General features: G+C 45.4%; 1 protein-coding gene across 2 annotated transcripts in view; it reads left to right on the top strand.

Moving 5' to 3' along the window:
* The first annotated feature begins 767 nt into the window (after positions 1-767).
* Positions 768-14638, top strand: part of LOC118375798 (syntaxin-binding protein 5-like) — a 253656-nt gene continuing 239785 nt past the window's right edge. For both annotated transcript variants that reach the window (XM_052492755.1, XM_052492757.1), the window contains exon 1: positions 768-1673. In XM_052492755.1, the coding sequence (XP_052348715.1) occupies positions 1518-1673 (156 nt within the window). In that variant the 5' untranslated portion in view covers positions 768-1517. The remainder of the gene's footprint in view (positions 1674-14638) is intronic.

Below are 14638 nucleotides of genomic sequence, written 5' to 3' on the forward strand. Positions count from 1 at the left end.
AAGGGGAAAAATAAGACTAATGTGCATATTAGATACTTTAAAATAAATTATGCAGTGCAACACCGGAGAGATGGGAAGTGGCAGGCTTATGTCTATCAGAGCGCAGAGAGATGGAGAGAGATACATGCACGCACACGTTTGTCTCTCTCTCACCACGGAAACGGGCACACCTTGGTCTCAAAACCTACAAAGTTACGCAAACAATCTCCGGTCCCAGCGCCCCCTGAATCAATTCACAGAATATCACTCCAGGGTGAAGATCTCTCTCTCTGATCTTCTGATCTCTATTGTTGGATTTATTACGTTGCAAACAGTCGAAAAGTTTTGTTTATTAGATGTATGCTACCGGATCCGGGCAAACGGGCATAGGTTCCGGAAGGCATGCGTCCAAAACTGAGAGGATCCGGATCCTGTTCCGGCACCATAAGGCTGAATTAAAGGACTTCTCGTATTGCTAAACAAGCAACAACCTTAGGCTGTCACCTTAGTGTTTTCCCCATCCACATTTACTGAGAGTCAAGTTTGGTTTCCCCATGTGTGGAAGCCTGATGAATATGAATAGGCTATTCACACAAATCCACGTTTTTAAAATAGGGCGGTTCCACAAACCAGCAGGCGAAGTTTATTATTTCCCCGTTGCTTTTATTCAACATACCATTTGGTACGTATTGGCTGAGAACCGTAATCCAATCGCTTGCGAGCAAGGGCGGGGAGATGATGGAAACCAAGAGGCGGGGCCAGAGTAAAGTTTTCCAGTACCACGGACAGGGCTCGACTGCACGGAATCAAGGCTGGGAGGAGAGGGGCTGTCAACAACCGCGACAAATCGTCTTGACGACTTCATTTGACCTGATTCCACTCTCGTTTACCTGTTCCTCTTCTTGGTTCGCACGATGGTTGACTTTATTTTCGAGTTTTGATGCCAAGAGAGTGGAAGCGAGCTGCATTGTCTCTCTGCGTAGATCTGCCTCACTCTCCATTCTGCCAAAACAGTGCGATTTTTGTTTGAAGCATTGTTTTGGTAGTCTATTGGTAACTGTTTGATCATTTAGCTGGTTATCTGTATAGTTAGTCGCTCATAATTGTTGCAGTTCATTGATTTACATTGTTTAGTTTGTCTTTTGCCGTCATGCTTTATTCTAATGCGGTTTTAGCAGGCTAAAGAAACATGAAGTTTCTTAGGTGAAATCCTTACCGTGGCATACTCTGGTGCGCAATAGACCTCCATTAGCAATTGGCTAGTCTCTTTTACCAATAAGCATCCCCATCAAACCAAGATAAACAATTTTGTGGACGGAAGCCTAAGTGCACGATGAGGTCCCTCCAGGACTTTTTGAATTGCACTTAAAAAGGAGAGCGAAGGAGAGAGAGAGGCTACAGGAAGCGACGCCTGCCAACCCTCAAAAACACCAAACATACTCGCCTCATCTTAACCTTTGAAAAGAATTACAACTCTTGATAAGGTTGCTAGAATATTTTGATATAGACGTTCTTATTTCTCAGTAAACTAAAGGAAGATGAAGAAGTTTCGGAAGGTACTGGATGGCCTGTCTTCCTCCTCTCAGGGGGCTGTCGCGTCCCCGTCATGCAGCAGTGCAGCCGGTACCCCGCCCACTCCACAGGATATCCATGTCCAGGAGACGCTACTCTCGGAAAACTTTCACATTTGCAAGGTGAGTAGTGTGTGTGTGTGTGTGTGCGCGCGTGTGTGTGTGCCTAGTTTCCCCCTGTCGTATTTCTTAAATGGACCGATGATGGTGTATAAAACCATCCAAGCTAAAAGCCTATCCTTCCCATCAGCATTGTTACAAGGGCCAGATGAATGCATGCTGACTAGCGGTTACCGTATCGGTAGACCAACAGTGGTTGTGAAATGTTAACACAGGCCCGCTCCTGCATTGCTTTTTTTGGGATGGAGTAGGTTATATGTTTGTTGTGTGGAATCGAGTAGCCAACAGAACCTAGCAGATTAAGTAGATTGACTGCCATGTTGCCAGGTCTTCTGGATGCTACTCAGTCAAAGGTTCTCATCTTAAACCAGTTACCAGCATCTGAGCATCTCATCTTAGACATTCTGCCTGCTTCAGAGCTTCTCATCTTAGACACTCTGCCTGCTTCAGAGCTTCTCATCTTAGACACTCTGCCTGCGTCTAGCCCTCCACTCCTAGACACGCTGTCTACAGTATATCTAGCCCTCCACTCCTAGACACTCTGCCTGTGTCTAGCCCTCCACTCCTAGACACGCTGTCTACAGTATATCTAGCCCTCCACTCCTAGACACTCTGCCTGCGTCTATCCCTCCACTCCTAGACACTCTGCCTGTGTCTAGCCCTCCACTCCTAGACACGCTGTCTACAGTATATCTGAGCCTCCACTCCTAGACACTCTGCCTGTGTCTAGCCCTCCACTCCTAGACACGCTGTCTACAGTATATCTGAACCTCCACTCCTATCCTAGACACACTGTCTACAGTATATGTAGCCCTCCACTCCTAGGCACTCTGCCTGCGTCTAGCCCTCCACTCCTAGACACTCTGCCTGCGTCTAGCCCTCCACTCCTAGACACTCTGCCTGTGTCTAGCCCTCCACTCCTAGACACACTGTCTACAGTATATCTGAACCTCCACTCCTATCCTAGACACACTGTCTACAGTATATGTAGCCCTCCACTCCTAGACACGCTGTCTACAGTATATCTGAGCCTCCACTCCTAGACACGCTGTCTACAGTATATTTAACCCTCCACTCCTAGACACTCTGCCTGCGTCTAGCCCTCCACTCCTAGACACTCTGCCTGCGTCTAGCCCTCCACTCCTAGACACTCTGCCTGCTCTAGCCCTCCACTCCTAGACACGCTGTCTACAGTATATCATAACCTCCACTCCTAGACACGCTGTCTACAGTATATCTAGACCTCCACTCCTAGACACGCTGTCTACAGTATATCATAACCTCCACTCCTAGACACGCTGTCTACAGTATATCTAGACCTCCACTCCTAGACACGCTGTCTACAGTATATCATAACCTCCACTCCTAGACACGCTGTCTACAGTATATCTAAACCTCCACTCCTAGACACGCTGTCTACAGTATATCTAGACCTCCACTCCTAGACACGCTGTCTACAGTATATCATAACCTCCACTCCTAGACACGTTGTCTGGTTTATATCATAACCTCCACTCCTAGACACGCTGTCTACAGTATATCATAACCTCCACTCCAAGACACACTGTCTGGTTTATATCATAACCTCCACTCCTGGACTCAGTGTCTGACTGGACCACATAACTCAGTCTGGTTGGTATTTTGTTGTGTGCTTAATCTAATAATAGATGGATACAACTTTTCAGCACTTAGATAGGAATGTGGCCAAGACACAGGCTCTCTATTGTAAAGTGGCTGTTCCACTGGATGTCATAAGGTGAATGCACCTGGATAAGAGCGTCTGCTAAATGACTTAAATGTAAATGTCTCACATGACACTAGATGTTCAGTGGTGTAGGTCTGTATGTACTATGCTGTGTCTTATCACAGGGGTGGACTGCCAGATGTAACTTTTATTTTTTTTGCACAAAATTAGAATTATCTGGCTAATAATGAGGGGCCTCATGGGAAAATAAATGTGCCCTCAAAACAATGGCACCACGGGTGGTTGTATTTGTGCACAGCTGGCTGCTCATTGACTGATCGCCGTCAGGCCATGGTTTGGTTTGGAGGGGCATGGTTTGGAGGGGGGTTAGGTTTCCTAGAGGCCATACCATTATCGGGAGTTAGCCTAGCGCAATTATCATGCCATGGTTTGGAGGGGAGGGGGTTAGGTTTCCTAGAGGTATTATCGTCGCCATGCCATGGTTTGGAGGAGGGGGGGGGGTTAGGTTTCCTAGAGGTATTATCGTCGCCATGCCATGGTTTGGAGGGGGGTTAGGTTTCCTAGAGGTATTATCGTCGCCATACCATGGTATGTACGGGAGTTAGCCTAGCGCAATTATCACCGTCAGGCCATGGTTTGGAGGGGAGGGGGTTAGGTTTCCTAGAGGTATTATCGTCGCCATGGTATGTACGGGAGTTAGCCTAGCTCAATTATCACCGTCAGGCCATGGTTTGGAGGGGAGGGGGTTAGGTTTCCTAGAGGTATTATCGTCGCCATGCCATGGTATGTACGGGAGTTAGCCTAGCGCAATTATCACCGTCAGGCCATGGTTTGGAGGGGAGTTAGCCTAGCTCAATTATCACCGTCAGGCCAAGGTATGCAGGGGAGTTAGCCTAGCTCAATTATCACCGTCAGGCCAAGGTATGCAGGGGAGTTAGCTCAATTATCACCGCAGGCCAAGGTATGGAGGGGAGTTAGCCTGGCTCTATTATTACCGTCAGGCCAAGGTATGGAGGAGAGTTAGCCTAGCGCAATTATCACCATCAGGCCAAGGTATGTAGGGGAGTTAGCCTAGCAGTATTATTACCGTCTGGCCAAGGTATGGAGGGGAGTTAGCCTAGCAGTATTATTACCGTCAGGCCAAGGTATGGAAGGGGGTTAGCGTAGCGCTATTATCACCGCAGGCCAAGGTATGGAGAGGAGTTAGCCTAGCAGTATTATTACCGTCAGGCCAAGGTATGGATGGGGGTTAGCCTAGCGCTATTATCACCGCAGGCCAAGGTATGGAGGGGAGTTAGCCTAGCAGTATTATTACCGTCTGGCCAAGGTATGGAGGGGGGTTAGCCTAGCGCTATTATCACCGCAGGCCAAGGTATGGAGGGGAGTTAGCCTAGCAGTATTATTACCGTCTGGCCAAGGTATGGAGGAGGGTTAGCCTAGCGCTATTATCACCGCAGGCCAAGGTATGGAGGGGAGTTATCCTAGCAGTATTATTACCGTCTGGCCAAGGTATGGAGGGGGGTTAGCCTAGCAGTATTATTACCGTCAGGCCAAGGTATGGAGGGGAGTTAGCCTAGCAGTATTATTACCGTCTGGCCCAGGTATGGAGGGGAGTTAGCCTAGCGCTATTATCACCGCAGGCCAAGGTATGGAGGGGAGTTAGCCTAGCAGTATTATTACCGTCAGGCCAAGGCATGGAGGTAAGGGGTTCTTTTCCCTCTCCTCCCTCTTCCACAGGCGGTGCTCTAGTGTCGGAGAATCTATGACATATCTATATATCCCATAAACGTGAGCGGGCGAGCAGAGACATCCGGTGGTGCTGTTGGGCTGATGTGATTGTCGTGGCACTATTTATAGAAATATGCCCCGCCCATTGCAGCCCAGCTGATGTATTTGGAGCTGACTGCAGTGATTATTCCTTGCCCTGAAGAGAGGGGAATTTTGGATCCCACCTTAAATAATGAATTGAGGAGCGAGCAAGACCGTTAGTACAATAACATAGCAGCTCAAGCAGAGGGAAAAGTATTGGAGGGGGTAGTTTAGTTTAAGGAGGTGCAGGCAGTCGACTGCCAAGCAGAGGTGAAGGATGCTGAAGGGAGCATCTGAGGACTGACACTGGAGAAAGTTCTGGAAAGAATCATGTGTTGGACAAGGCAAGGCCCTGTTGATATGATACATTCTGACGGTGGCCTGTACTTATGAGAATTTCCAGTGGTGTGAAGTACTTAAGTAAAAATACTTTAAAGTACTACTTAAGTAGTTTTATGGGGATGATCTGTACTTTACTTTACTATTTATATTTCTGCCAACTTTTTAATTTTAAATCACTCACTCCTCAATAAAATCTAAGTTTTACATACGTTCTCCCCGACACCTAAATGTACTTGTTACATTTTGACAGGACAAATATCCAATTCACACCCTTCTCAAGAGAACATCCCTGGTCATGCCTACGGCCTGCTTTTTTTGTAAATTATGTTTGAGTGTGCCCCTGGCTATCCATCAATGAAACATAAAAAAAAATATTGTGCTGTCTGGTTTGCTTGATTTAAGGAATTTTAAATGGTTCCTATATGGGGCTCGGTAGTGACGCCTCTGGTCTCATGGGGCTCGGTAGTGACGCCTCTGGTCTCATGGGGCTCGGTAGTGATGCCTCTGGTCTCATGGGGCTCGGTAGTGACGCCTCTGGTCTCATGGGCTATGGGGCTCGGTAGTGACGCCTCTGGTCTCATGGGGCTCGGTAGTGATGCCTCTGGTCTCATGGGGCTCGGTAGTGACGCCTCTGGTCTCATATGGGGCTCGGTAGTGACGCCTCTGGTCTCATGGGGCTCGGTAGTGATGCCTCTGGTCTCATATGGGGCTCGGTAGTGACGCCTCTGGTCTCATGGGGCTCGGTAGTGACCCTCTGGTCTCATGGGGCTCGGTAGTGATGCCTCTGGTCTCATATGGGGCTCGGTAGTGACGCCTCTGGTCTCATGGGGCTCGGTAGTGACGCCTCTGGTCTCATGGGGCTCGGTAGTGATGCCTCTGGTCTCATGGGGCTCGGTAGTGACGCCTCTGGTCTCATGGGGCTCGGTAGTGACGCCTCTGGTCTCATGGGGCTCGGTAGTGACGCCTCTGGTCTCATGGGGCTCGGTAGTGATGCCTCTGGTTGCGTGAGGCCTTTCGGGCCAAACACATGGTCAAGCTGCAGCTTTGTCACCAGTGGTGCTGTCACACCTCTCTCACCATACCAGGTCCACAGGGACAGATGGTAAAGGCGTGCAGCAGCGTGAGCTGAGAAGCACGCTATTGGAAAGTTGTTCCACCAATAACAGATAGAGCTATTATCGTGTTTTGCATTTTTAAAGCTCCAATGAAATGGCGTTCATATTTGTATTTCTTTCCCATTTAAAGCTAGTACCGCCTGGCCTTTCAGCCTATCAGTACCCGCAAGAGAACTTTGCCGGTCATCTCCTTTAGAATACGCATCGGATGCATATCAACCCACAAGGTGCAGCAAACATGAGCACCGACACTTGATAAATAGTGCATCAACTATTGACATGGATGAAGTGCAAGTGCTGGTTAAGTTGAAAAAAAATGTATTTCTTCATTTAGGACATTTTTATTTATTTACAGCGGTTATATGGTCAACAGTAGCGTGGGGAAATAAATATATGAATGGTGGGTAAGAGGGGAATGAATGAGGCGGTGTGCAGGGGAAATCCTCCCTCAGAGGCAGCACATCTTCCCTGGGGTAATGACAGTGGAAGAGTCCTGGAGGTCAGTTCAGAAGAATCTTGAAGAACACACACACACACACACACACACACACACACACACACACACACACACACACACACACACACAGACACACACACACACACACACACACACACACACACACACACACACACACACACACATCACACACACACACACACACACACACACACACACACACACACACACACACACACACACACACACACACACACACACACACACACACACACAGAGGTTCACACACACGTGGTGTTACATCACAGAGGTTCTAGACTGTGTGGTTTATGGTGTTACATCACAGAGGTTCTAGACTGTGTGGTTTATGGTGTTACATCACAGAGGTTCTAGACTGTGTGGTTTATGGTGTTACATCACAGAGGTTCTAGACTGGGTGGTTTATGGTGTTACATCAGGTTCTAGACTGGGTGGTTTAGAGGTTCTAGACTGGTGGTGTTACATCACAGAGGGTTTGGTTTAGACTGGTGTTATGGTGTTACATCACAGAGGTTCTAGACTGGGTGGTTTATGGTGTTACATCACAGAGGTTCTAGACTGGGTGGTTTATGGTGTTACATCACAGAGGTTCTAGACTGGGTGGTTTATGGTGTTAAATCAGAGGTTCTAGACTGTGTGGTTTATGGTGTTAAATCAGAGGTTCTAGACTGGGTGGTTTATGGTGTTACATCACAGAGGTTCTAGACTGTGTGGTTTATGGTGTTACATCACAGAGGTTCTAGACTGTGTGGTTTATGGTGTTACATCACAGAGGTTCTAGACTGGGTGGTTTATGGTGTTACATCACAGAGGTTCTAGACTGGGTGGTTTATGGTGTTACATCACAGAGGTTCTAGACTGGGTGGTTTATGGTGTTACATCACAGAGGTTCTAGACTGGGTGGTTTATGGTGTTACATCACAGAGGTTCTAGACTGTGTGGTTTATGGTGTTACATCACAGAGGTTCTAGACTGTGGTTTATGGTGTTACATCACAGAGGTTCTAGACTGGGTGGTTTATGGTGTTACATCACAGAGGTTCTAGACTGGGTGGTTTATGGTGTTACAACACAGAGGTTCTAGACTGGGTGGTTTATGGTGTTACATCACAGAGGTTCTAGACTGGGTAGTTTATGGTGTTACATCACAGAGGTTCTAGACTGGGTGGTTTATGGTGTTAAATCAGAGGTTCTAGACTGGGTGGTTTATGGTGTTAAATCAGAGGTTCTAGACAGAGGTTGTGTGGTTTATGTTGTTACATCACAGAGGTTATTGACTGTGTGGTTTATGGTGTTACAACACAGAGGTTCTAGACTGGGTGGTTTATGGTGTTACATCACAGAGGTTCTAGACTGGGTGGTTTATGGTGTTACAACACAGAGGTTCTAGACTGGGTGGTTTATGGTGTTTACTGTGTGGTTTATGGTGTTAACCAAGGTTCTAGACTGTGTGGTTTATGGTGTTACATCACAGAGGTTCTAGACTGGGTGGTTTATGGTGTTACAGGTTCTAGAACCAAGGTTCTAGACTGGGTGGTTGTTACATCACAGAGGTTCTAGACTGTGGTTTATGGTGTTACATCACAGAGGTTCCAGACTGTGTGGTTTATGGTGTTACATCACAGAGGTTCTAGACTGGTGTGGTTCTACTGGGTGGTGTGTTACATCACAGAGGTTCTAGACTGTGTGGTTTACGGTGTTACATAACCAAGGTTCTAGACTGGGTGGTTTATGGTGTTACATCACAGAGGTTCTAGACTGTGTGGTTTATGGTGTTAAATCAGAGGTTCTAGACTGTGTGGTTTATGGTGTTACATCACAGAGGTTCTAGACTGTGTGGTTTATGGTGTTACATCACAGAGGTTTCTGGGTGGTTTAGAGGTTCTAGGGTGGTTTATGGTGTTACATCACAGAGGTTCTAGACTGGGTGGTTTATGGTGTTACATCACAGAGGTTCTAGACTGTGTGGTTTATGGTGTTACATCACAGAGGTTCTAGACTGGGTGGTTTATGGTGTTACATCACAGAGGTTCTAGACTGTGTGGTTTATGGTGTTAAATCAGAGGTTCTAGACTGGTGGTTTATGGTGTTAAACAGAGGTTCTAGACTGTGTGGTTTATGGTGTTTAAGACTGTGTGGTTTATGGTGTTACATCACAGAGGTTCTAGACTGTGTGGTTTATGGTGTTTACATCACAGAGGTTCTAGACTGTGTGGTTTATGGTGTTACATCACAGAGGGTTCTAGACTGTTCTGTGGTTTATGGTGTTACATCACAGAGGTTCTAGACTGTGGTTTATGGTGTTACAGGTTCACAGAGGTTCTAGACTGTGTGGTTTATGGTGTTACATCACAGAGGTTCTAGACTGTGTGGTTTATGGTGTTACATCACAGAGGTTCTAGACTGGGTGGTTTATGGTGTTACATCACAGAGGTTCTAGACTGTGTGGTTTATGGTGGTTTATGGTGTTACATCACAGAGGTTCTAGACACAGAGGTTCTAGACTGTGTGGTTTATGGTGTTACATCACAGAGGTTCTAGACTGGGTGGTTTATGGTGTTACATCACAGAGGTTCTAGACTGTGTGGTTTATGGTGTTACATCACAGAGGTTCTAGACTGTGTGGTTTATGGTGTTACATCACAGAGGTTCTAGACTGTGTGGTTTATGGTGTTACATCACAGAGGTTCTAGACTGTGTGGTTTATGGTGTTACATCACAGAGGTTCTAGACTGTGTGGTTTATGGTGTTACATCACAGAGGTTCTAGACTGGGTGGTTTATGGTGTTACATCACAGAGGTTCTAGACTGTGTGGTTTATGGTGTTACATCACAGAGGTTCTAGACTGTGTGGTTTATGGTGTTACATCACAGAGGTTCCAGACATTTACTCACTTCCTTACTCAGGAGTTATTTTCTTCTCCTCTATATTGTAGAAAAATAATGATTGTTTGGGAAGAAAGCACATGTGTGCTGTCTCTCTCATTTCTGAGAGAGATAAACAGGTTCACCATAGACAGGTTCACTATAGACAGGTTCACTATAAACAGGTTCACTATAGACAGGTTCACTATAAACAGGTTCACTATAAACAGGTTCACTATAAACAGGTTCACTATAGACAGGTTCACTATAAACAGGTTCACTATAAACAGGTTCACTATAAACAGGTTCACTATAAACAGGTTCACTATAAACAGGTTCACTATAAACAGGTTCACTATAGACAGGTTCACTATAAACAGGTTCACTATAGACAGGTTCACTATAAACAGGTTCACTATAAACAGGTTCACTATAAACAGGTTCACTATAGACAGGTTCACTATAGACAGGTTCACTATAAACAGGTTCACTATAAACAGGTTCACTATAGACAGGTTCACTATAGACAGGTTCACTATAAACAGGTTCACTATAAACAGGTTCACTATAAACAGGTTCACTATAGACAGGTTCACTATAAACAGGTTCACTATAGACAGGTTCACTATAGACAGGTTCACTATAAACAGGTTCACTATAAACAGGTTCACTATAGACAGGTTCACTATAGACAGGTTCACTATAGACAGGTTCACTATAAACAGGTTCACTATAGACAGGTTCACTATAGACAGGTTCACTATAGACAGGTTCACTATAGACAGGTTCACTATAGACAGGTTCACTATAGACAGGTTCACTATAAACAGGTTCACTATAGACAGGTTCACTATAAACAGGTTCACTATAGACAGGTTCACTATAAACAGGTTCACTATAAACAGGTTCACTATAAACAGGTTCACTATAAACGAGAAACATATTCAGGTGACCCAGCTATTTGCATGCCTCGTCCCGAAGTTGAGAGTGGGGTTGGATGGGGAATCGTTGTTTGTGTGAGAAAGGGAGAGAGAGAGCGTGCTAAGTGGATGCAGCTTAGTGAGAATAGGCATGGATGGAAGAAGTGGGCGAGCACAGAGTGGGCACATGTACAGCATCCACCCACCTGTATGACAATGTTTATAGATGAGAGTGACTACATTTCCGATTTAGTCATTTATCAGACGATCTAATCAAGAGCGACTTACAGTGCATTCATCTTATGGTAACTAGGTGAGACAACCACAGTGCATTCATCTTATGGTAACTAGGTGAGACAACCACAGTGCATTCATCTTAAAACCTCTTGAGACTAGGGGGCAGTATTTTGATGTTTGGATGAAAAACGCGCCCAAAGTAAACCTATTTCTCAGGCCCAGATGCTAGAATATGCATATAATTGGCAGATTAGGATAGAAATTAGGATAGAAAACACAAAATATTGTCTGTGAGTATAACAGAACTGATATTGCAGGCGAAAAGCTGAGGAAAATCCAACCAGGAGGTGCTGTTATTCTGAAACCTCTCTTTTCCATTGCAAGTCTATCCTCCATTTAAAGGGATATCAACCAGATATCAACCAGGCTTCCACAGGGTGTGAACAGTCTTTAGACATAGTTTCAGGCTTTTATTCTGAAAAATTAGCGAGAATGATCACATCGCGTCAGTGGATAGCTAGGTTTCCCCAGATTTGTGCATGCACGAGCGCCTGGAGCGAGACCTTTACTCATACTCTCCTATTGAAAAGGCTATCATCCGGTTGAAAATGTATCGATTATTTATTGTTAAAACAACCTGATGATTGATTAAAAAAAAAATTGACATGTTTCTACGAACTTTACGGATACTATTTGGAATTTTCGTCTGCCCGCCGTGACCGCACAAGCCTGTGGTTTACTAAACAAAACGCCTTACCAAATGGAGGTTTTTTGATATAAAACAATCTTTATCGAACAAAACAAACATTTATTGTGTAACTGGGAGTCTCGTGAGTGTATATTGTAGTGTATAGTGTATATTGTACTTGTGATTTCATGAAAATTACATATTTATAGTAATTTAATTTGAATTTGGCGCTCTGCAATTCACTGGATATTGACAAAAATGATCCCGCTAAAGGGATCGGTGCGCCAAGAGGTTTTAAGGTAACTAGGTGAGACAACCACAGTGCATTCATCTTAAGGTAACTAGGTGAGACGACCATAGTGCATTCATCTTAAGGTAACTAGGTGATACAACCACATATCACAGTCATAATGATCAGCGCTGTCTGTCTCTGGGAGAGGAGACAGCTGGAGATCGGTCCCTCCCACTGACCTTTGACTCTGACTGACACAGAAGGAAAAGGGCAACTGTGGGAGTTATAGGAGGAAGCACCTCCCCTCCCTTCTATAGGAGGAAACACCTCCCCTCCTCCTTCTATAGGAGGAAGCACCTCCCCTCCCTTCTATAGGAGGAAGCACCTCCCCTCCCTTCTATAGGAGGAAACACCTCCCCTCCCTTCCTTCTATAGGAGGAAATACCTCCCCTCCCTTCCTTCTATAGGAGGAAACACCTCCCTTCCCTTCCCTCTATAGGAGGAAACACCTCCCCTCCCTTCTATAGGAGGAAACACCTCCCCTCCCTTCTATAGGAGGAAGCACCTCCCCTCCCTTCTATAGGAGGAAGCACCTCCCCTCCCTTCTATAGGAGGAAACGCCTCCTTTCCCTTCCCTTCCCTCTATAAGAGGAAACTCTCCCCTCCCTTCCCTCTATAGGAGGAAACACCTCCCAGAGGACATTCAGGCCAGAGGACATTTCTCCCAAAAGTACAATCTTTGTCATGGTGTTTATATTTGCATACTCTCCACAGCAATAGTCCATGGGAAAGGATAGAGAGAGAGAGAATCTCTCCACAGCAATAGTCCATGGGAAAGGAGAGAGGGAGAGAGAATCTCTCCACAGCAATAGTCCATGGGAAATGAGAGAGAGAGTATCTCTCCACAGCAATAGCCCATGGGAAAGGAGAGAGAGAGAGTATCTCTCCACAGCAATAGCCCATGGGGAGAGAGAGAGAGAGAGAGAGAGAGAGAGAGAGAGAGAGAGAGAGAGAGAGAGAGAGAGAGAGAGAGAGAGAGAGAGAGAGAGAGAGAGAGAGAGAGAGAGAGAGAGAGAGAGAGAGAGAGAGAGAGAGAGAGAGAGAGAGAGAGAGAGAGAGAGAGAGAGAGAGAGAGAGAGAGAGAGAGAGAGAGAGAGAGAGAATCTCTCCACAGAAATAGCCCATGGGAAAGGAGAGAGAGAGAGTATCCAATACCATTACTGTAAAAGTGAACTTTCAGTCAGAACCTCAGACCTTGAGTGTGGGGTGTGGAGGAGCATATATATGTCTGTGTGTGTGTGTGTGTGAGAGAGACAGCCCAACCCCTGACTCCACTTTTATCAACACTATGCAAAAATGCTATGCATTGGCCTCATTGTGATATGCCTGAGCGTTTTCTTTTTTAGCTCACCGTCATCTAAGAGGCGTCTGTATATTCGTAGTGACTGGGTGTATTGATACACCAACCAAAGTATAATTAATAACTTCACCATGCTCAAAGGGATATACAATGTCTGCTTTTTGTTTTTACCCATCTACCAAAAGGAACCCTTCTTTGCGAATCATAGAAAGACCTCAGTCACTGTTCGACTGAGGGACCTCACGTTTAATTGTATGTGTGGGGAACAGAGATGAGGTAGTAATTTAAACATTGTGCTATAAACTATTATTGCACACAGAGTGAATCCATGCATCTTATTCTGTGACTTGTTTAAGCACATTTTTCACTCCTGAACTTATTTAGGCTCCTTGCCATAACAAAAAGCGGTTGAATACTTATTGACTCAATACATTTCAGCGTTTTAATTTTTAATTAATTGGTGGAAAATGTCTAAAAACCATATTTCCACTTTACGGGGTATTGTGTGTTGGCCAATGACACAACATTTACAGATAATACATGTTTTATTCCGGCTGTAACTCAATAAAATGTTGAATAAGGGGTGTGAATACTTTCTGAAGGCATATCATATTATTGTAAGGTTTCACCAGAAACGTCTGGATTCAGTGTTTGATTACATGGTATGTCAGAAGCAGATGATCAAGTCCTCCGTTGGAGGCTGAGTGGAAGAAGTATGGTAATGACAATGAATTGATCTGGATAGATCAGGGCATGTAGTTCACTGGAGCTGGGAACGACACGAGGATAGAGTCAAAACGATGCTGTTTGGACACAGTCAGAATAGGGTGAGAGTGTCAGTGTGTGGATATAGTTCTGTCAGTGTGTGGATAGAGTTATGTCAGTGTGTGGATAGAGTCATTGCAAAATAGAAGCAGTGTAGGTAGTCTAGGTAGCCATAGGTTAGCTAACGGTCTTATAGCATGGGGGTAGAAGCTGTCTCGGAGCCTGTTGATCCAAGACCCGATGCTTCATTACTACATGACGGACAGTAGCAGAGAATGGCTTGGGAATTATTGGGAAATACCAGACCTCGGTCTGACACCGCCTGGTATAGAAATACCAGACCTCGGTCTGACACCGCCTGGTATAGAAAACGAGGGGCGAGAGAGACATTGGTGTAGCTTGATACTTGACACCTGACGATCCCTCTGAGGAGAA

The sequence above is a fragment of the Oncorhynchus keta genome, chromosome 34 (assembly GCF_023373465.1).
Source record: "Oncorhynchus keta strain PuntledgeMale-10-30-2019 chromosome 34, Oket_V2, whole genome shotgun sequence".
NCBI classification, from domain to species: Eukaryota; Metazoa; Chordata; class Actinopteri; order Salmoniformes; family Salmonidae; genus Oncorhynchus; species Oncorhynchus keta.